We start from the raw sequence: 24,892 nt of genomic DNA on the forward strand, positions 1-24,892 counted from the left end.
ACTGTGAGGGGATAGTGTGTACTGTGAGGGGATAGTGTGTACTCTACTGTGAGGGGATAGTGTGTACTGTGAGGGGATAGTGTGTACTGTGAGGGGGTAGTGTGTACTGTGAAGGGATAGTGTGTACTCTACTGTGAGGGGATAGTGTGTACTGTGAGGGGATAGTGTGTACTCTACTGTGAGGGGATAGTGTGTACTGTGAGGGGATAGTGTGTACTGTGAGGGGATAGTGTGTACTGTGAGGGGACACTGTGTACTGTGAGGGGAAACCGTGTACTGTGAGGGGATAGTGTGTACTGTGAGGGGATAGTGTGTACTGTGAGGGGATAGAGTGTACTGTGAGGGGATAGTGTGTACTGTGAGGGGATAGTGTGTACTGTGAGGGGATAGTGTGTACTGTGAGGGGATAGTGTGTACTGTGAGGGGATAGTGTGTACTGTGAGGGGATAGTGTGTACTGTGAGGGGACACCGTGTACTGTGAGGGGATAGTGTGTACTGTGAGGGGATAGTGTGTCCTCTACTGTGAGGGGATAGTGTGTACTGTGAGGGGATAGTGTGTACTCTATTGTTTGGGGAGCACTGCTTTAGTAACATGGAGCACTGAGTGAAACAATAGTGAGACAGAATGACCTTTAGCTCGGATCTCAGGGAACTGTGTTCCCTCCCAAATCTGTGTCTGTGATTCAAAGAGCTATAAAAACATTCTAGAGTTACTAAATAGGCGGACGGATAGGTTTCCCACCATGAGATGTATCCTGATGACCTTTCTGTCACCTTTGTCTGCTTCCAAACCTGACTCTTTTTGAAAACACAACAAAATAGTGACTTGGCCTGAGAGATTTCCCACTAACATGTAACTAAAGGCTTTGTCTTCCCATCGTTGACCCATGTTGTGTAGTGTGTACTGTGAGGGGATAGTGTGTACTCTACTGTGAGGGGATAGTGTGTACTGTGAGGGGATAGTGTGTACTTTACTGTGAGGGGATAGTGTGTACTGTGAGGGGATAGTGTGTACTGTGAGGGGATAGTGTGTACTCTACTGTGAGGGGATAGTGTGTACTGTGAGGGGATAGTGTGTACTGTGAGGGGATAGTGTGTACTGTGAGGGGATAGTGTGTACTCTACTGTGAGGGGATAGTGTGTACTGTGATGGGATAGTGTGTACTCTACTGTGAGGGCATAGTGTGTACTCTACTGTGAGGGGATAGTGTGTACCGTGAGGGGATAGTGTGTACTGTGAGGGGATAGTGTGTACTCTACTGTGAGGGGATAGTGTGTACTCTACTGTGAGGGGATAGTGTGTACCGTGAGGGGATAGTGTGTACCGTGAGGGGATAGTGTGTACCGTGAGGGGATAGTGTGTACTCTACTGTGAGGGGATAGTGTGTACTGTGAGGGGATAGTGTGTACTCTACTGTGAGGGCATAGTGTGTACCGTGAGGGGATAGTGTGTACTGTGAGGGGATAGTGTGTACTGTGAGGGGATAGTGTGTACTGCGAGGAGATAGTGTGTACTGTGAGGGGATAGTGTGTACTCTACTGTGAGGGCATAGTGTGTACTCTACTGTGAGGGGATAGTGTGTACCGTGAGGGGATAGTGTGTACTGTGAGGGGATAGTGTGTACTGTGAGGGGATAGTGTGTACTCTACTGTGAGGGGATAGTGTGTACTCTACTGTGAGGGGATAGTGTGTACCGTGAGGGGACAGTGTGTACTCTACTGTGAGGGGGAAGTGTGTACTGTGAGGGGATAGTGTGTACTGGGAGGGGATAGTGTGTACCGTGAGGTTGTAGTGTGTACTCTACTGTGAGGGGATAGTGTGTACTCTAATGTGAGGGGATAGTGTGTACTCTACTGTGAGGGGATAGTGTGTACTCTACTGCGAGGGGATAGTGTGTACTCTACTGTGAGGGGATAGTGTGTACTGTGATGGGATAGTGTGTACTCTACTGTGAGGGGATAGTGTGTACTCTACTGCGAGGGGATAGTGTGTACTGTGAGGGGATAGTGTGTACTGTGAGGGGATAGTGTGTACTGTGAGGGGATAGTGTGTACTGTGAGGGGATAGTGTGTACTGCGAGGGGATAGTGTGTACTCTACTGTGAGGGCATAGTGTGTACTCTACTGTGGGGATAGTGTGTACTGTGAGGGGATAGTGTGTACTGTGTGAGGGGATAGTGTGTACTCTACTGTGAGGGGATAGTGTGTACTCTACTGTGAGGGGATAGTGTGTACTCTACTGCGAGGGGATAGTGTGTACCGTGAGGGGATAGTGTGTACTGTGAGGGGATAGTGTGTACTGTGATGGGATAGTGTGTACTCTACTGTGAGGGGGTAGTGTGTACTGTGAGGGGATAGTGTGTACTCTCCTGTGAGGGGGTAGTGTGTAATGTGAGGGGATAGTGTGTACACACTACACAGTAGAGTACAAACTAGCCCATCACAATACACACTATCCCCTCGCAGTAGAGTACACACAATCCCCTCACAGTAGAGTACACACTATCCCTTCACAGTACACACTACCCCCTCACAGTACACACTATCCCCTCACAGTACACACTATCCCCTCACAGACACACTATCCCCTCACAGTAGAGTACACACTATCCCCTCACAGTAGAGTACACACTATCCCCTCACAGTACACACTATCCCCTCACAGTAGAGTACACACTACAGCCTCACAGTAGAGTACACACTACAACCTCACAGTAGAGTTCACACTATCCCCTCACAGTAGAGTACACACTATCCCCTCACAGTAGAGTACACACTACAACCTCACAGTAGAGTACACACTATCCCCTCACAGTAGAGTACACACTACAACCTCACAGTAGAGTACACACTATCCCCTCACAGTAGAGTACACACTACAACCTCACAGTAGAGTACACACTATCCCCTCACAGTAGAGTACACACTACAACCTCACACCACAAATGATCTCTGATAATCTCTGTTTTGATTTGAAAGGTGTTTCCCTGAGAATGGCTTTGCAATTGACCACTGTTTTGATGTATCTCCTGTGTGTGTGTGTGTGTGTGTGTGTGTGTGTGTGTGTGTGTGTGTGTGTGTGTGTGTGTGTGTGTGTGTGTGTGTGTGTGTGTGTGTGTGTGTGTGTGTGTGTGTGTGTGTGTGTGTGTGTGTGTGTGTGTTGTTTCCTACAGGGTCGTCTTTTGAATCTGAGCTGTTCTACAGTGCCTACGTTTGTCCTGTCTATCACAGCCACTACTCAGGTGAGACATATTGTCCTGTCTATCACAGCCACTACTCAGGTGAGACATATTGTCCTGTCTATCACAGCCACTACTCAGGTGAGACATATTGTCCTGTCTATCACAGCCACTACTCAGGTGAGACATATTGTCCTGTCTATCACAGCCACTACTCAGGTGAGACATATTGTCCTGTCTATCACAGCCACTACTCAGGTGAGACATATTGTCCTGTCTATCACAGCCACTACTCAGGTGAGACATATTGTCCTGTCTATCACAGCCACTACTCAGGTGAGACATATTGTCCTGTCTATCACAGCCACTACTCAGGTGAGACATATTGTCCTGTCTATCACAGCCACTATTCAGGTGAGACATATCGTCCTGTCTATCACAGCCACTACTCAGGTGAGACATATTGTCCTGTCTATCACAGCCACTACTCAGGTGAGACATATTGTCCTGTCTATCACAGCCACTACTCAGGTGAGACATATTGTCCTGTCTATCACAGCCACTACTCAGGTGAGACATATTGTCCTGTCTATCACAGCCACTATTCAGGTGAGACATATCGTCCTGTCTATCACAGCCACTACTCAGGTGAGACATATTGTCCTGTCTATCACAGCCACTACTCAGGTGAGACATATTGTCCTGTCTATCACAGCCACTACTCAGGTGAGACATATTGTCCTGTCTATCACAGCCACTACTCAGGTGAGACATATTGTCCTGTCTATCACAGCCACTACTCAGGTGAGACATATTGTCATTGTTTTTTTACATAGAGACCGATCCAATCAGAACATCGACACATAGAAATACAACAGTTAGATGCATTGTATCATCACAATTGAACTTTCACCGTTTTTCAATTGCTTTTCCCCAGATGTACACATACTAGTTTATTTAGAGTCATTCATTGACATTAGAAATACCGGGCTTCATGCATTACAGACGTGGTACTAGTCCTACTTCAAGTGTTGGCGGTTTGCTGAAGACGAGACTAGAGGTACTCTGTTCTCCTGTTGTTCTGCTGCTACCTGAGCTTTGTGAGAATGGGATGTTGGCAGCGTTGAGACTCTGTGGTGTTCTGTGTCTCTCTGCAGGCCCTGGCTCTGATTGAGTTGTTCAATGCTCCTGAGGGACGCTACAAACAGGATGTCTATTTGCTGCCTAAGAAGATGGGTAAGACCATGGCACCCTATTCCCTATATAGTGCCCTACTTTTGACCATGACCCATAGGGCTTTGATTAAAAGTAGTGCACTAAATAGGGAATAGGGTGCCATTTGGATTGAACTGAGCCTTATTGATGAAAAACGTAATAAACACTGTACATATCAAATCATAAGAAACACTAGATATCAAATCATAATAAACACTGTAGATATCAAATCATAATAAACACTGTAGATATCAAATCATAAGAAACACTGTAGATATCAAATCATAAGAAACACTGTAGATATCAAATCATAATAAACACTAGATATCAAATCATAATCAAATCAAATCTTAAACACTGTAGATATCAAATCATAATAAACACTGTAGATATCAAATCATAAGAAACACTGTAGATATCAAATCATAAGAAACACTGTAGATATCAAATCATAAGAAACACTGTAGATATCAAATCATAAGAAACACTAGATATCAAATCATAAGAAACACTAGATATCAAATCATAATAAACACTGTAGATATCAAATCATAATAAACACTGTAGATATCAAATCATAAGAAACACTGTAGATATCAAATCATAAAAAACACTGTAGATATCAAATCATAATAAACACTAGATATCAAATCTTAAACACTGTAGATATCAAATCATAAGAAACACTGTAGATATCAAATCATAAGAAACACTAGATATCAAATCATAATAAACACTGTAGATATCAAATCATAATAAACACTGTAGATATCAAATCATAAGAAACACTAGATATCAAATCATAAGAAACACTGTAGATATCAAATCATAATAAACACTAGTTATCAAATCATAATAAACACTGTAGATATCAAATCATAATAAACACTGTAGATATCAAATCATAATAAACACTAGATATCAAATCATAAGAAACACTAGATATCAAATCATAATAAACACTAGATATCAAATCATAATAAACACTGTAGATATCAAATCATAATAAACACTAGATATCAAATCATAATAAACACTGTAGATATCAAATCATAATAAACACTAGATATCAAATCATAAGAAAGACTAGATATCAAATCATAATAAACACTAGATATCAAATCATAATAAACACTGTAGATATCAAATCATAATAAACACTAGATATCAAATCATAATAAACACTGTAGATATCAAATCATAATAAACACTAGATATCAAATCATAATAAACACTAGATATCAAATCATAAGAAACACTAGATATCAAATCATAATAAACACTAGATATCAAATCATAATAAACACTGTAGATATCAAATCATAATAAACACTAGATATCAAATCATAATAAACACTGTAGATATCAAATCATAATAAACACTAGATATCAAATCATAAGAAACACTAGATATCAAATCATAATAAACACTAGATATCAAATCATAATAAACACTGTAGATATCAAATCATAATAAACACTAGATATCAAATCTTAAACACTGTACATATCAAATCATAATAAACACTAGATATCAAATCTTAAACACTGTACATATCAAATCATAATAAACACTAGATATCAAATCATAATAAACACTGTAGATATCAAATCATAATAAACACTGTAGATATCAAATCATAAGAAACACTAGATATCAAATCTTAAACACTGTAGATATCAAATCATAAGAAACACTAAATATCAAATCATAATAAACTCTGTAGATATCAAATCAAATCATCAAATCATAAACACTAGATATCAAATCATAATAAACACTGTAGATATCAAATCATAAGAAACACTAGATATCAAATCATAATAAACACTGTAGATATCAAATCTTAAACACTGTAGATATCAAATCATAATAAACACTAGATATCAAATCATAATAAACACTGTAGATATCAAATCATAATAAACACTAGATATCAAATCATAATAAACACTGTAGATATCAAATCTTAATAGTGTAGATATCAAATCTTAAACACTGTAGATATCAAATCTTAAACACTGTAGATATCAAATCATAATAAACACTAGATATCAAATCATAATTAACACTGTAGATATCAAATCTTAATAGTGTAGATATCAAATCTTAAACACTGTAGATATCAAATCTTAAACACTGTAGATATCAAATCATAATAAACACTAGATATCAAATCATAATAAACACTGTAGATATCAAATCTTAATAGTGTAGATATCAAATCTTAAACATTGTAATCAAATCTTAAACACTGTAGATATCAAATCTTAAACTCTGTAGATATCAAATCATAATAAACAATGTAGATATCAAATCATAATAAACACTAGATATCAAATCATAATAAACACTGTAGATATCAAATCTTAAACACTGTAGATATCAAATCTTAAACACTGTAGATATCAAATGATTCATAACAGTGTTTAATTTGATTTCACAGTATTTAAGATATCAAATCACTGTAGATATCAAATCTTAAACACTGTAGATATCAAATCATAATAAACACTAGATATCAAATATTAAACACTGTAGATATCAAATCTTAAACACTGTAGATATCAAATCATAATAAAACTAGATATCAAATCATAATAAACACTGTAGATATCAAATCTTAATAGTGTAGATATCAAATCTTAAACACTGTAGATATCAAATCTTAAACACTGTAGATATCAAATCATAATAAACACTAGATATCAAATCATAATTAACACTGTAGATATCAAATCTTAATAGTGTAGATATCAAATCTTAAACACTGTAGATATCAAATCTTAAACACTGTAGATATCAAATCATAATAAACACTAGATATCAAATCATAATAAACACTGTAGATATCAAATCTTAATAGTGTAGATATCAAATCTTAAACATTGTAGATATCAAATCTTAAACACTGTAGATATCAAATCTTAAACTCTGTAGATATCAAATCATAATAAACAATGTAGATATCAAATCATAATAAACACTAGATATCAAATCATAATAAACACTGTAGATATCAAATCTTAAACACTGTAGATATCAAATCTTAAACACTGTAGATATCAAATCTTAAACACTGTTTAGATATCTACAGTATTTAAGATTTGATAAATGATATCAAATCTTAAACACTGTAGATATCAAATCTTAAACACTGTAGATATCAAATCATAATAAACACTAGATATCAAATATTAAACACTGTAGATATCAAATCTTAAACACTGTAGATATCAAATCATAATAAACACTAGATATCAAATCATAATAAACACTGTAGATATCAAATCTTAATAGTGTAGATATCAAATCATAATAAACACTGTAGATATCAAATCTTAATAGTGTAGATATCAAATCATAATAAACACTAGATATCAAATCATAATAAACACTGTAGATATCAAATCATATCAAATCTTAAACACTGTAGATATCAAATCTTAAACACTGTAGATATCAAATCTTAATATTTGTAGATATATGATATCAAATCTTAAACACTGTAGATATCAAATCTTAAACACTGTAGATATCAAATCATAATAAACACTAGATATCAAATATTAAACACTGTAGATATCAAATCTTAAACACTGTAGATATCAAATCATAATAAACAATGTAGATATCAAATCATAATAAACACTAGATATCAAATCATAATAAACACTGTAGATATCAAATCTTAATAGTGTAGATATCAAATCTTAAACACTGTAGATATCAAATCTTAAACACTGTAGATATCAAATCTTAAACTCTGTAGATATCAAATCATAATAAACAATGTAGATATCAAATCATAATAAACACTAGATATCAAATCATAATAAACACTGTAGATATCAAATCTTAAACACTGTAGTGTAGATATCAAATCATAATAAACACTAGATATCAAATATTAAACACTGTAGATATCAAATCTTAAACACTGTAGATATCAAATCATAATAAACACTGTAGATATCAAATCATAATAAACACTAGATATCAAATCATAATAAACACTGTAGATATCAAATCTTAATAGTGTAGATATCAAATCTTAAACACTGTAGATATCAAATCTTAAACACTGTAGATATCAAATCATAATAAACACTAGATATCAAATCATAATTAACACTGTAGATATCAAATCTTAATAGTGTAGATATCAAATCTTAAACACTGTAGATATCAAATCATAATAAACACTAGATATCAAATCATAATAAACACTAGATATCAAATCTTAATAGTGTAGATATCAAATCTTAAACATTGTAGATATCAAATCTTAAACACTGTAGATATCAAATCTTAAACTCTGTAGATATCAAATCATAATAAACAATGTAGATATCAAATCATAATAAACACTAGATATCAAATCATAATAAACACTGTAGATATCAAATCTTAATAGTGTAGATATCAAATCTTAAACACTGTAGATATCAAATCTTAAACACTGTAGATATCTAGTGTTTATTATGATTTGATATCTACAGTGTTTAAGATTTGATTTCTACAGTATTTAAGATTTGATATCTACAGTGTTTAAGATTTGATATCAAATCTTAAACACTGTAGATATCAAATCTTAAACACTGTAGATATCAAATCATAATAAACACTAGATATCAAATATTAAACACTGTAGATATCAAATCTTAAACACTGTAGATATCAAATCATAATAAACAATGTAGATATCAAATCATAATAAACACTAGATATCAAATCATAATAAACACTGTAGATATCAAATCTTAATAGTGTAGATATCAAATCTTAAACACTGTAGATATCAAATCTTAAACACTAGATATCAAATCTTAAACTCTGTAGATATCAAATCATAATAAACAATGTAGATATCAAATCATAATAAACACTAGATATCAAATCATAATAAACACTGTAGATATCAAATCTTAAACACTGTAGATATCAAATCATAATAAACACTAGATATCAAATCTTAAACACTGTAGATATCAAATCTTAAACACTGTAGATATCAAATCTTAATAGTGTAGATATCAAATCATAATAAACACTGTAGATATCAAATCTTAATAGTGTAGATATCAAATCATAATAAACACTAGATATCAAATCATAATAAACACTGTAGATATCAAATCTTAATAGTGTAGATATCAAATCATAATAAACACTGTAGATATCAAATCATAATAAACTCTGTAGATATCAAATCATAATAAACAATGTAGATATCAAATCATAATAAACACTAGATATCAAATCATAATAAACACTGTAGATATCAAATCTTAAACACTGTAGATATCAAATCTTAAACACTGTAGATATCAAATCTTAAACACTGTAGATATCAAATCTTAAACACTGTAGATATCAAATCATAATAAACACTAGATATCAAATCTTAAACACTGTAGATATCAAATCTTAATAGTGTAGATATCAAATCATAATAAACACTGTAGATATCAAATCTTAATAGTGTAGATATCAAATCATAATAAACACTAGATATCAAATCATAATAAACACTGTAGATATCAAATTTTAATAGTGTAGATATCAAATCATAATAAATACTGTAGATATAAACATTGTAGATATCAAATCATAATAAACACTGTAGATATCAAATCATAATTAAACAAATCTGTAGATATCAAATCATAATAAACAATGTAGATATCAAATCATAATAAACACTAGATATCAAATCATAATAAACACTGTAGATATCAAATCTTAATAGTGTAGATATCAAATCTTAAACACTGTAGATATCAAATCTTAAACACTGTAGATATCTAGTGTTTATTATGATTTGATATCTACAGTGTTTAAGATTTGATTTCTACAGTATTTAAGATTTGATATCTACAGTGTTTAAGATTTGATATCAAATCTTAAACACTGTAGATATCAAATCTTAAACACTGTAGATATCAAATCATAATAAACACTAGATATCAAATATTAAACACTGTAGATATCAAATCTTAAACACTGTAGATATCAAATCATAATAAACAATGTAGATATCAAATCATAATAAACACTAGATATCAAATCATAATAAACACTGTAGATATCAAATCTTAATAGTGTAGATATCAAATCTTAAACACTGTAGATATCAAATCTTAAACACTAGATATCAAATCTTAAACTCTGTAGATATCAAATCATAATAAACAATGTAGATATCAAATCATAATAAACACTAGATATCAAATCATAATAAACACTGTAGATATCAAATCTTAAACACTGTAGATATCAAATCTTAAACACTGTAGATATCAAATCATAATAAACACTAGATATCAAATCTTAAACACTGTAGATATCAAATCTTAAACACTGTAGATATCAAATCTTAATAGTGTAGATATCAAATCATAATAAACACTGTAGATATCAAATCTTAATAGTGTAGATATCAAATCATAATAAACACTAGATATCAAATCATAATAAACACTGTAGATATCAAATCATAATAAACAATGTAGATATCAAATCATAATAAACACTAGATATCAAATCATAATAAACACTATATATATCAAATCTTAAACACTGTAGATATAAAATCTTAAACACTGTAGATATCAAATCATAATAAACACTAGATATCAAATCTTAAACACTGTAGATATCAAATCTTAATAGTGTAGATATCAAATCATAATAAACACTGTAGATATCAAATCTTAATAGTGTAGATATCAAATCATAATAAACACTAGATATCAAATCATAATAAACACTGTAGATATCAAATTTTAATAGTGTAGATATCAAATCATAATAAATACTGTAGATATCAAATCTTAATAGTGTAGATATCAAATCATAATAAACACTGTAGATATCAAATCATAATAAACACTGTAGATATCAAATCTTAATAGTGTAGATATCAAATCATAATAAACACTGTAGATATCAAATCTCGATGAATAGAAACCACTCACAGTTTTCAATGCTCAGTTTGTTGTGTGGTTCAATGTCACAACCTCAAGCTTTTTACCATAAAACTGCATTTTCCAAACAGAAGTGTTCTGTGTCCCAAATGGCACCCTATTCATTATGTAGTGCACTACGACCATATCGGCCCTGGTCAGATGTTGTGCACTACATAGGGAGTAGGGTGCCATTTTTGGGAAACACCCATTTACTCTTGTTGCAAATCCATCTCAGTAATCATTTCACTGTAAGGTCTACCTATACCTGTTGTATTCGGCGCATGTGACAAATAACATTTGATCTACCGCGTCACAAGCCCACCCATGTGTTTCAGATGAGTATGTGGCCAGCTTGCATCTGTCCAATTTTGACGCCCACCTGACAGAGTTGTCTGATGAGCAGGCGAAGTACATGGGTCTGAACAAGAACGGCCCCTTCAAACCCAACTACTACAGGTATTGAGAAACGTTTGCACACACACACACACACCTTACTTATTCCCTCCCTGTTACATTTCTCCTAGTCAGCTCGGGGATTCGAACCAACGACCGTTCAGTTACTGGTCCAACGCTCTTAACTACTAAGGGTACCTGCTGACTGTTGTAACGTTGGCGTTGAAAAATAGCTCTGGGATAGGTTTGGAGTGACTGTCAAAGGCAAACTACACCATTAGGCTATGACTACAAACAAAGGAATAGAAACCAATATATAAAGGATCAGGTATTTGGTTAAAAAGAAAGGACAACTCCTATAATCATTGACACATTTGGGGAAATTCGATATAGAACCGGTAAAGAACCACTGACTGGCTGACATACAGAACCCTGTGATACACAACCGGTTAAGCCATGCAAAAAGAACCAGGTCAACTTAAAAAAAAAAAAAAAAAACATTCTCTCAAACATTTCAGATAATGGCTTCCTCTGTAATTACGCTGACAGGTGAGGCTATTTTAAGTGGGTGTGGGTAGAATTCCACCTTCCTTTATAGTGTGGTGATTGGCTGTTGGGGAAATCAGTCAAGTAGGAGTGATCTGGGTTTTTCTTGATTTTTTTATTTTGTTGATTGAGTAGTTTTAGGGGTAGTAGTGTAGGGGGTAGTAGTTTTAAGGGTAGTAGTTTTAGGGGTAGTAGTTTTAGGGGTAGTAGTTTTAGGGGTAGTAGTTTGGGGGTAGTAGTTTAGGGGTAGTAGTGTAGGGGGTAGTAGTTTTAAGGGTAGTAGTTTTAGGGGTAGTAGTTTTAGGGGTAGTAGTGTGGGGGGTAGTAGTTTAGGGGTAGTTGTTTTAGGGGTAATAGTTTTAGGGGTAGTAGTGTAAGGGGTAGTAGTTTTAAGGGTAGTAGTTTTGGGGTTCTGTGAAAGGGACATGAAACATCTCGTGGAACAGCACAAATCATATTAAATTGATGGTTCTGTATGGCATGGATATTGGCTTCCTTTTGTGTGTGATTTTTTAAAATAATAAATCCCACTGTAGTTATGTGATTGTTTTTAATGAAATATCTATTGTCTCCAAGGTATTGACAGGAATGGACAATGAGGTGACCTGCAACCAACATCTGAGGGAGAGAAAAAAAAACAAGATTCATTCTCTATTTTATTTTCTAAATTGTTACAAAAGGGAAGAATAATTATTTTGCTTTTATGCCGAATCTCAACTGTATTATTAACACTTTCGGGCATAATAATAATAACATAATATCTAACTTGTCTGTTAGGTTAATGAATCAATTCATGCATTTCAATCATATGAAACAAGAGCAGAAACCAATATATGTGTTCCAAATGGCACCCTATTCCCTATATAGTGCACTACTTTAAACCAGAGCCCTATAGGCCAGGGTCAAAAGTAGTGCACCAACTAGAGTAAAAGGTTCCATTTGGGACGTACCCCAAGAGACGTAACCATAAACAAAAAAATCGCCAGTCATATATTTTTAAAATACTCTGCATGATTTTATCTTAAAAAATGATTAATTAATTGTTGCTAATGCTAATTGTTGCTAAATCAAAATGTTTATTAGTGGCGGCTGGTGGGAGGAGCTATAGGAGGAGGGGCTTATTGTAATGGTTGGAACGGAATACATGTAACGGTATAAAACACATCAAACATATGGTAATCACATTAGACTCCGTTCCATGAATTCCATTCCTGTCATTACAATGATCCCGCCCTGTTATAGCTCCTCTCACCAGCCATTATTGATGTTTATTCATGGTTAATTGTCAATGTACTGTAGTTTTATCTGCTCCTGAAAGTCATATGATGGTGCCAAATGATTGGCCGTACAGTTAGAGAGGAGAATGAGAGGGATATGTTTCCACACACACAAGAACACACACACACATTGTCAGCGCACTGACATCTTAAATAAAGTACATTCCATGAGCCAGAATTGGTGTTGTGAGCTCTTTTTTTTTAATGTCTAATACAGTATTTGACAAGTGTTTCATAACTGAAACAAGGCCTTGATGAAACTCGCTGACTGGTATCTGCATAACATACCTGCCATTAATGTCAGTGGGTGAATATGTCTTCTGAGACATTAGCTTCAGGTTACCTTCAACATTCAGTTCAACTCATTTGATAAGAGTTATTTAATATATTTGAAAAATTCCAAGATTTTAGATTTGAGGTTATTTTCGATTTCTAGAAGAGTTATTAGTCTGTTGGCCTATAGTGACCTACTATATATATATATATATATATAATATATATATATAATCCGTTTTTTTCTGCTTCTGTTCATTGTTAAATAAGTTGTGTCAACGTGTGATAAGGTACACTTCATATGTTCGCCTTGGACTATTTCTATTGCCATGTCCTTTTTTGATCAAGTAGAGTATTTATACTTCTCTTGTGACTGTTGTATCAATTAGATATCAGCAATAAACTCGAAATACTAAATAAAAACATACAATTTGTTTGTAGACTGATTTTCTGAGTGAGTGAGTGAGTGAGTGAGTGAGTGAGTGAGTGAGTTGAGTGAGATCAAGAGAGGCCTGAAGAAGTCCACCTGCCAATAGTTGACATTGTTGTTTTTTACATACAGTGAGCTCCAAAAGTATTGGAACAGTGACAATTTTTGTTGTTGTTATTTGACTCTGTACATTGTGATTTAGATTTGAAATGATACAATGTCTATGAGGTTAAACTGCAGACTGTCAGCTTTAAATTGAGGGTATTTTCATTCATATTGGGTGGATACAAAAGTAAAATACTAATATTTTGTCCCTCTACAAACTTGTTGGATGCATTTGCTGTTTATTTTGTTTGTGTTTTGTGTTTTTTAATTTTGTGCGCAATATAAATTCATTGTAAATAATATAATATATATATAATATAATAATATAATAAATAAGAATGGAACATTAAACTACTTCAATACACATATAAGTGAATTTGTCCCAATACTTTTGTTCCTTTAAAATGGAAGGGACCATGTACAGAAAATGATGTAATTTCTAAACGGTTCAGCCAATATGGATGAAAATACCCTCAGATTACTGCTGACAGTCTGTACTTGAACCTCATCCCCATTGTATCATTTCAAACCCAAAGTGCTGTTCACTGTCCCAAAACTTTTGAAGTTCACTGAACCTTTTTCATGATGCCAGTCAGGAGGCCCATGTCTAAAACTAATTTCCATGTCTTGTTTATAGTGCTCTTTTGCACGCGTTCCTGAACCTGCCTAGTTGTACCGCTTTTTTTCTATTCAAACAGTCCAGCGTGTTGACTGTCCGCCCAGTGTTCAGCACTACTGGTTCGGTGTCGGGTTGCGTCGATGGGGCCTAGAATATTCACCGGCTTTCCCAGAGCGCCCACTGGCTGCAGTTACTAATATTACTGACTTTCCAACAGCGCCCCCTGGCTGCAGTTACTAATATTACTGACTTTCCAACAGCGCCCACTGGCTGCAGTTACTAATATTACTGACTTTCCAACAGCGCCCACTGGCTGCAGTTACTAATATTACCGGCTGTGTCACAAAGTGTCACAGAAGATGTGCGATCACTCTAGAAAGGTGCTTTTAGTATCTAAAGCCATGGATCTCTCTCAGTTGAGCCATACCTCTTGGGGTAACCACTCGACTCAGAAGCAAGGCCCAAACGGGGTGAAAATACTCAGGACTCATCCGAGATCCTTCAATATCTCAAGAGAAGAACAATCTGTCAATCACTATAAGTACGGTTATTCTATAACGCTACAATGCTGATACTGTGGCAGTTTTTAGATAATGCCTGAACAGTTAACATATTATGTAAGTTATGTTCCTAATCTTACTCATGCAGGAACTAAAATATATATATTTTTAAATAAACCAAGATGTCTTCAGCAAAGGGAGTATCCATTGGCATTGACCTGGGCATCAGATACTCCTGTGTGGGGTTGTTCCAGCATGGCAAGGTGGAGATCAACGATGACGCAGCAAAGAACCAGGTAGGTCCCACTTCTGTCTGTCTGTCTGTCTGTCTGTCTGTCTGTCTGTCTGTTTATGTTTTAATAAATGCCTCCAAGTGATAGTCTCTGGGATCAAATGTTGATCAAATCTTGTGGATGCATGTATTGTTTTGTTTACCCAAACTAACATTTAATTGTAATTAATTTCAATGCGGGTGGCCATTAACCCCACCAACACTGTGTTTGATGCAATAAGCCTGATCGGCAGGGAGTTCAACGACCAGATCGTTCAGTCAGACATGAAGCTGTGGCCTTTCTAAGTACATTTTACATGAATTATTAATTTATTTACCATTTTTAAGAATACAAGCTCTAATTTATTACAATAAAGCACTAATCCTTCAACAAATGGAAACATCACAAACAAATAAAACACAAACACATACAGGGTTAGATACATACAGGGTTACATATATACAGGGTTACATATATACAGGGTTACATATATACAGGGTTACATACATACAGGGTTAGATACATACAGGGTTAGATACATACAGGGTTAGATACATACAGGGTTACATATATACAGGGTTACATATATACAGGGTTACATATATACAGGGTTACATATATACAGGGTTACATATATACAGGGTTACATACATACAGGGTTACATACATACAGGGTTACATACATACAGGGTTACATACATACAGGGTTAGATACATACAGGGTTACATATATACAGGGTTACATATATACAGGGTTACATATATACAGGGTTACATATATACAGGGTTACATACACACATACAGTTAAAGTCGGAAGTTTACATACATTTTTAGGTTGGAATCAATTAAACTTGTTTTTCAACCACTCCACAAATTTCTTGTTAACAAACTATAGTTTGGGCAAATCGGTTAGGACATCTACTTTGTGCATTTTTCCAACAATTGTTTACAGACAGATTATTTCACTTATAATTCACTGTATCACATTTCCAGTGGGTCAGAAGTTTACATACACTAAGTTGACTGTGCCTTTAAACAGCTTGGACAATTTCAGAAAATGATGTCATGGCTTTAGAAGCTTCTGATAGGCTAATTGACTTCATTTGAGTCAATTGGAGGTGTACCTGTGGATATATTTCAAGGTCTACTTTCAAACTCAATGCCTCTTTTTTGACATCATGGAGAAAAAAGATTGTAGACCTCCACAAGTCTGGTTCATCCTTGGGAGCAATTTCCAAATGCCTGAAGGAACCACGTTCATCTGTACAAACAATAGTATGCAAGTATGAACACCATGGGACCACACAGGCGTCATACCGCTCTGTCTCCTAGAGATGAACGTACTTTGGTGCAAATCAATCCCAGAACAACAGCAAAGGACCTTGTAAAGATGATGGAGGAAACAGGTACAAAAGTATCTATATCCACAGTAAAACAAGTCCTATATCGACATAGCCTGAAAGGCCGCTCAGCAAGGAAGAAGCCACTGCTCCAAAACCGCCATGAAAAAGCCAGATTACGGTTTGTAACTGCATTTGGGGACACAGATTGTCACTTTTTGTGAAATGTCCTCTGGTCTGATGAAACAAAAATAGAACTGTTTGGCCATAATGACCATTTATGTTTGGATGAAAAAGGGGAGGCTTGCAAGCTGAAGAACACCATCCCAACCGTGAAGCACGGGGGTGGCAGCATCATGCTGTGGGGGTGCTTTGCTGCAGGAGGGACTGGTGCACTTCACAAAATAGATGGCATTATGAGGCAGGAAAATTATGCGGATATATTGAAGCAACATCTCAAGACATCAGTCAGGAAGTTAAAGCTTGGTCAGAGATGGGTCTTCCAAATGGACACTGACCCCAAGCATACTTCCAACGTTGTGGCAAAATGGCTTAAGGACAACAAAGTCAAGCTATTGGAGTGTCCATCACAAAGCCCTGACCTCAATACTATAGAAAATGTGTGGGCAGAACTGAAAAGGCTTGTCCGAGCAAGGAGGCCTACAAACCTGACTCAGTTACACCAGCTCTGTCAGGAGGAATGGGCCAAAATTTACCCAACTTATTGTGGGAAGCTTGTGGAAGGCTACCCGAAACATTTGACCCAAGTTAAACAATTTAAAGGCAATGCTACCAAATACTAATTGAGTGTATGTAAACTTCTGACCCACTGGGAATGTGATGAAATAAATAAAAGCTGAAATAAATCATTTTCTCTACTATTATTCTGACATTTCATAGTCTTAAAATAAAGTGGTGATCCTAACTGACCTAAAACAGGGAATTTTTACTGGGATTAAATGTCAGGAATTGTGAAAAACTGAGTTTAAATGTATTTGGCTAAGGTGTATGTAAACTTCTGACTTCAACTATACATACATACATACATACATACATACATACATACATACATACATACATACATACATACATACATACATACATAAAAATGTATTTGAAAAGTTTGGGTATATCAATAGATGACCTTGTTGTTCTCACCCTTCTAGGTGACCAACGATGGTGGGAAGCCCAAAGTCCAGGTGCAGTACAAGGGAGAGACCAAGGCCTTCTACCCCCGAAGAGATGTCCTCAAGTCGGGGAGGAGTACAAGGGAGAGACCAAAGCCTTCTACCCCCAAAGAGATGTCCTCAAGTCGGGGAGGAGTACAAGGGAGAGACCAAAGCCTTCTACCCCCGAAGAGATGTCCTCAAGTCGGGGAGAGACCAGGGAAGCCTTCTACCCCCGAAGAGATGTCCTCAAGTCGGGGAGGAGTACAAGGGAGAGACCAAGGCCTTCTACCCCCGAAGAGATGTCCCTCGGGGAGGGTACAAGGGAGAGACCAAAGTCCCGAAGAGATGTCCTCAAGTCAGACCAAAGCCTTCTACCCCCGAAGAGATGTCCTCAAGTCGGGGAGAGCAGGCCTTCTATCCCCGAAGAGATGTCCTCAAGTCGGGGAGGACACAGCGAATGCAAGGGAGAGACCAAAGCCTTCTACAAGGGTCCTCAAGTCGGGGAGACCAAGGCCTTCTACCCTGAAGAGATCTCCTCAATGGTCCTGGTTAAGATGAAGGAGATTGCTGAGGCCTACCTGGGGCCAGAAGTAGTCCCAGCCTACTTCAACGACTCCCAGAGGCAGGCTACTAAAGACGCTGGAGGATCATCAAGCGGTGGCTTGACCTTGGACAAGGAAAGGAGAGGATATTACTCCTCTTTGATCTCGGCGGAGGCACCTTTTGATGTCTCAATCTTGACCATCGAGGACGGGATATTTGAGGTGAAGGCCGCAGCTGGGGACACACACCTGGGAGGGGAGGACTTTGACAACCACCTCGTCAACCACTTTGCGGAGGAGTTCAAGAGGAAGAACAAAAAGGACATCAGTCAGAACAAGAGGGCAGTGAGAAGGCGGAGAACAGCCTGTGTGGGGGCCAAGAGAACCCTCTCCTCCAGTTTCCAGGCCAGCATTGAGATCGACTCCCTCTTTGAAGGCATTGACTTCTACACCTCCATCACCAGGGCTCGGTTTGAATAACTAAACTCTGAGCTATTCATGGGAACCCTGGACCCTGTGGAAAAAGCCTTGAAAGATGCCAAGATGGACAAGGCCCCAGGTCCATGAAATCGTTCTGGTTGGTGGCTCCACATGAAATCCCTAAGATCCAGAAGCTCTTGCAGGACTTTTTCAACGGAAAGGAACTCAACAAGAGCATCAACCCAGATGAAGCGGTGGCAGACGGCGCTGCCATCCAGGCGGCCATCTTGATGAGCGACACCTGTAAGATCGTCCAGGACCTTCTCTTCTTGGACGTGGCTCCTCTGTCCCTGGGCATCGAGACAGCAGGAGGGGTCATGACCGCCCTGATCAAACGTAACACCACCATCCCCACCAAGCAGACCCAGATCTTCTCCACGTACATTGACAACCAGCCAGGTGTGCTCATCCAGGTGTACGAGGGAGAGAGAGCCATGACCAAGGACAATAATCTGCTTGGGAAGTTTGATCTCACAGGTATCTCTCCCGCTCCTAGAGGAGTTCCCCAAGTCGAGGTGACCTTCGACATCGCCGCTAACGGCATCCTGAACCTGTCGGCGGTGGATAGAAGTACAGGCAAGGAGAACAAGATCACCATCACCAACGACACGGGGCAGCTCAGCAAAGAGGATGTTGAGAAGATGGTGCAGGACGCCAACAAAATACAAAGCTGAGGATGATGCCCAGAGGGAGAAGATAGCAGCCAAGAACAGCTTGGAGTCCTACACATTCAACATGAAGAGTAGTGTAGAAGATCCAAACCTGGCAGGGAAGATCAACGAGGATGACAAGAAGAAGGTTGTTGAGAAGTGCAACCAAACTATCTCCTGGTTAGAGAGGCTGAGAAGGAGGAGTTTGAGTACCAGCAGAAGGAGCTGGAGAGAGTGTGTAACCCAATCGTATCCAAGCTCTACCAGGGGGGGGCGGGAGGGGCTCCTCCAATGGGGAGCTGTGGAAGCCAGGCCGGGGGCGGGGATAGCTCTCAGGGCCCTACCATTGAGGAGGTGGACTAATCAATCAATCACTAAAAAGAGACCTGTTTATGATAGAACTACTGTTTGTCAACTAGCTTTGCATTCTTAGAACTTTGCGTGTACATAGATTTGCTGTCACTACAAGAGTACTTTAGGTTGTTGTGTCAACTTCAACCCTAAATGATATGGTCACATGTTAAACCAATATTATGAATGGGCTATTTTTTTGTTATTCATTTAACTTGTTACAATAAAAAAATATATGTTTTGTTAGTCACTCTTTTCATTAACACAGTCTCATATTTACAGTTTAGGACTAAATAATATTACCTTTCAAATTTTTCATACAAAATAACAAGTACTATACTCACATTTTATAAACAACTTACTGTACAACATTACATAACAGTGGTTCTCTTATATTTACACTTATAATTTTAATTGCTCACAGGATAATTTAATTTCTGGTATTATATTGACATAGGATATTCAAACCTACTTAATTATACATGTTTGGATAGATGACTCACTCTATGCCCACAGAACGACTATTGACTCAATTCAAGAAAAATTGTATGCATCCCAAAATGGTAGTGGACTATGTAGGGAGTAGGATTCCATTACTCTTCAAAATGATGGGAACCAATATGACCACTAGATGGCAATCTTAGGTCACCAAAGAAACACCTTTTCAAAATGGCAACAAAACGCCATTCCTTTTGAACCTGTTCACCTGTTGGACCAGACTGCCTTATGAAATATGAATATGCTAATCTTTTCCTAGAATAGCTGTGAACCGACTTTAACCCCTAAGCAGACTGTGTGAGCTGAATTGAACTGAACTGAATGTGTATTTGCGGTGCGTCAATAAAACATCTTCCTGTTATTAAGATGAACATTTGAAGAGGACGGACGACACATGAACGCATTGATATTGTAAAACATGTCTTTCCAAAGTGGTCCTAACGTTATGACACAACAGGTAGTGTTAACCCTTATTCTAACCTTGTGCAATTGTTGGTTATTTTAAGCAGGCAACACAAATTGATAAGGATTACCTGGTGGTGAAGAGTTATGTATATATATATATATATATATATAAAAAACATCTGTCTCTTGTAAATGAAGGATGAAAAAAGAAGGTATTATTCAACGAGCATCAGTGAGAGGAAGAGAACATTCTAGAGCAATGAAGAACTGTGCAAAGCATCGCTGCTGATTGCAAAGGAATCCACATGTTATTGAGAGATGGCTTTCTTTATACAAGTGGCTACTGCGCTCAAATGACTGATTTAAGTGCTCCAGTTAACGCAATTATTTTGGTAGATACAGTGATGTGGGGTAAACGTGCTTGGCATGATCTATAGAACACGAGTGAGTCAGCGTGACGAAATTGTACAGTCTAAAACACGCACGTTGCCATACAAAGAGCAGTTGTAAAATAAACAATGTTTTTTCATGGATCTCCCAATAATGTGACTGTGAATTCATATACATGTGTGTGGGTGTAGGTGTGTCTGTGTGAATTCATATACATGTGTGTGGGTGTAGGTGTGTCTGTGTGAATTCATATACATGTGTGTGGGTGTAGGTGTGTCTGTGTGAATTCATATACAAGGTGTGTCTGTGTGAAATTCATGTGTGTGGGTGTAGGTGTGTCTGTGTGAATTTATACATGTGTGTGGGTGTAGGTGTGTCTGTGTGAATTCATATACATGTGTGTGGGTGTAGGTGTGTCTGTGTGAATTCATATACAGGTGTGTCTGTGTGAATTCATATACATGTGGTGGGTGGGTGTGTCTGTGTGAATTCATATACATGTGTGTGGGTGTAGGTGTGTCTGTGTGAATTCATATACATGTGTGTGGGTGTAGGTGTGGGTGTACAGGTGTGTCTGTGTGAATTCATATACATGTGTGTGGGTGTAGGTGTGTCTGTGTGAATTCATATACATGTGTGTGGGTGTAGGTGTGTCTGTGTGAATTCATATACATGTGTGTGGGTGTAGGTGTGTCTGTGTGAATTCATATACATGTGTGTGGGTGTAGGTGTGTCTGTGTGAATTCATATACATGTGTGTGGGTGTAGGTGTGTCTGTGTGAATTCATATACATGTGTGTGGGTGTAGGTGTGTCTGTGTGAATTCATATACATGTGTGTGGGTGTAGGTGTGTCTGTGTGAATTCATATACATGTGTGTGGGTGTAGGTGTGTCTGTGTGAATTCATATACAGGTGTGTCTGTGTGTGTGTGTGTGGTGTGTCTGTGTGAATTCATATACATGTGTGTGGGTGTAGGTGTGTCTGTGTGAATTCATATACATGTGTGTGGGTGTAGGTGTGTCTGTGTGAATTCATATACATGTGTGTGGGTGTAGGTGTGTCTGTGTGAATTCATATACATGTGTGTGGGTGTAGGTGTGTCTGTGTGAATTCATATACATGTGTGTGGGTGTGTCTGTGTGAATTCATATACATGTGTGTGGGTGTAGGTGTGTCTGTGTGAATTGATATACATGTGTGTGGGTGTAGGTGTGTCTGTGTGAATTCATATACATGTGTGTGGGTGTAGGTGTGTCTGTGTGAATTCATATACATAGGTGTGTCTGTGTGAATTCGTGTGTGGGTGTAGGTGTGTCTGTCTGTGTGTGTGTCTGTGTGAATTCATATACATGTGTGTGGGTGTAGGTGTGTCTGTGTGAATTCATATACATGTGTGTGGGTGTAGGTGTGTCTGTGTGAATTCATTGTTTAAGTTATGCTAAGTGAGAATCAATATATGTAACGATGGATAGCCTACCTGTTCTCAGTCTACATTGTGGCACACAGATACAGTACCATAATAGATATGCGTGAATCTACAGTCATTTTAAAGCTCATACTAGTACTATTCACGTTTTCTAATTATATAAACGGACATCATGAATACATTTAAAGGATTGGTATGTTATAGAACAAAATAATCTCTCATAAAGGCTAAAATTAACCAGACTAGAAAGGGTTAATTTATCGAGTCTGTTGCGAGCCTCAGTCGGCGCTTACAGGGAGGGCTGGCTGTGTGTCGTCTGTCTGACTGACTATGGTGTGGCTGAGCGGAGGGAGGATACTTCTGGTTGGAGAAGCAGCAGATCCTTAATGTTCCCTGAAAAACAACCGCACATCACATCTCATTCGCCTCCAGGAAGACATCATCGCAAATTGATGGAATATTCCAAAGCACGCGTCGCGCGCATTTAGTAATTTAGATCATTATTGGGGTCAACTTCCATGTTTAGGAAATGTGTTTTAAAAAATTGGGGGGTGTCTGGCGGATTTTGTGAATTTTCGGATAAGGAATAATGCAACAATAGGTGAGGACCTTGGGTTATTACTCCCAAAAAATTATCTAGAAATAGACTTTCTTTAAATTGGCACATTTTGTAGTTTTGATGTAGAATAAAACACTCCCAATATTCCATAGCATAATCTGAAACTATCGTTGAAGGTCGCCAAGTATCCATGACTGAACTGTTGAATCTTTGAAGCCTATTTTCGGCAACAACTTCTGCTTATTGATAGACATTATTCAACAAATATTTTGACCACAAAAGCCTACCTAGTCCAGATATTATATAGATGTTTTGAGATTGCAACCTATAGATAAGGGTCGTTAGGAGAGTTGTAGCCTTTATAACAGGGGGGTTTAGTCAAGGGCACTCTCTCTGCCTGCCTGCCGCTCGCATTGGACTTGTTGAAAACAACAACTGTCCCCGGTACAGTTGGATACATGAGTAGTATTATAACAAGGACTGACATGAGGAAAAACTCAATTGTCACCGTGTGATTCACCGAGATATACTAACTGAATAACAAATTAACGGAATAACCAACCGTCTCTCCATCTAAATCTATGATTAACTCGGTGTGTGTTTCGTCTTACCGAGGACGCAAATCAGGCAACAAACCTCCGTCCAAGACATGCCTGAAGGAAGAGATGACCAGGGGGGAAGACTCTGAAAAAATAATCATCAATGTTGGTGGCACAAGACACGAAACCTACAAAAGCACAATTAGGACCCTACCGGGGACGCGCCTGGCATTGTTAGCCGACCCGCCAGAGCCGGTGAACAACCCAGACACGGACTCCCTCCCACCGACTCCCTCCCAACCCAGATCCATATCTCCATATCCAACTACAAACGAGTTATTTTTCGACAGGCATCCTGGCATATTCGCTTATGTGTTGAACTATTATAGGACTGGCAAGCTCCATTGCCCCGCAGATGTCTGCGGGCCTCTTTTTGAAGAGGAGTTGGCGTTTTGGATGATAGATGAGACCGACGTGGAGCCGTGTTGCTGGATGACATACCGGCAGCATCGGGACGCAGAGGAGGCGCTGGACATATTCGAACCACCAGACCCGGATGACACGGACGATGAACTACCCAGACGGTTCGGCATTGAGGACTGCCCGGAAAGATCGAGGGGATGCTGCGAAGTTTGGCAACCAAAGATATGGGCACTCTTTGAGGACCCCTACTCATCCAGGGCTGCTAGAGTAAGTTTACTCTTTTTTTCATATTAATACTATTGTAATATATAGCAATATGCTTCCTGCTCATAAAC

At 37.5% G+C, this 24,892-nt stretch overlaps 2 protein-coding genes and 1 pseudogene across 2 annotated transcripts in view; all 3 read left to right on the top strand.

Moving 5' to 3' along the window:
- The window catches only part of LOC135503897 (S-adenosylhomocysteine hydrolase-like protein 1), a 71,465-nt gene extending 59,635 nt beyond the window's left edge, over positions 1-11,830 (top strand). The window contains exons 14-16 of the mRNA XM_064922083.1: positions 3,175-3,243; positions 4,338-4,416; positions 11,703-11,830. Of these exons, the coding sequence (XP_064778155.1) occupies positions 3,175-3,243; positions 4,338-4,416; positions 11,703-11,830 (276 nt within the window). The remainder of the gene's footprint in view (positions 1-3,174; positions 3,244-4,337; positions 4,417-11,702) is intronic.
- Positions 11,831-15,692: 3,862 nt separating this feature from the next.
- Positions 15,693-20,327, top strand: LOC135503901 (heat shock 70 kDa protein-like; annotated as a pseudogene).
- A 3,041-nt stretch (positions 20,328-23,368) lies between these two features.
- Positions 23,369-24,892, top strand: part of LOC135503902 (potassium voltage-gated channel subfamily C member 1-like) — a 51,993-nt gene continuing 50,469 nt past the window's right edge. The window contains exon 1 of the mRNA XM_064922084.1: positions 23,369-24,824. Coding sequence (XP_064778156.1) covers positions 24,177-24,824 — 648 coding nt within the window. The 5' untranslated portion in view covers positions 23,369-24,176. The remainder of the gene's footprint in view (positions 24,825-24,892) is intronic.

Source organism: Oncorhynchus masou, chromosome 18, assembly GCF_036934945.1.
Source record: "Oncorhynchus masou masou isolate Uvic2021 chromosome 18, UVic_Omas_1.1, whole genome shotgun sequence".
Taxonomy (NCBI): Eukaryota; Metazoa; Chordata; class Actinopteri; order Salmoniformes; family Salmonidae; genus Oncorhynchus; species Oncorhynchus masou.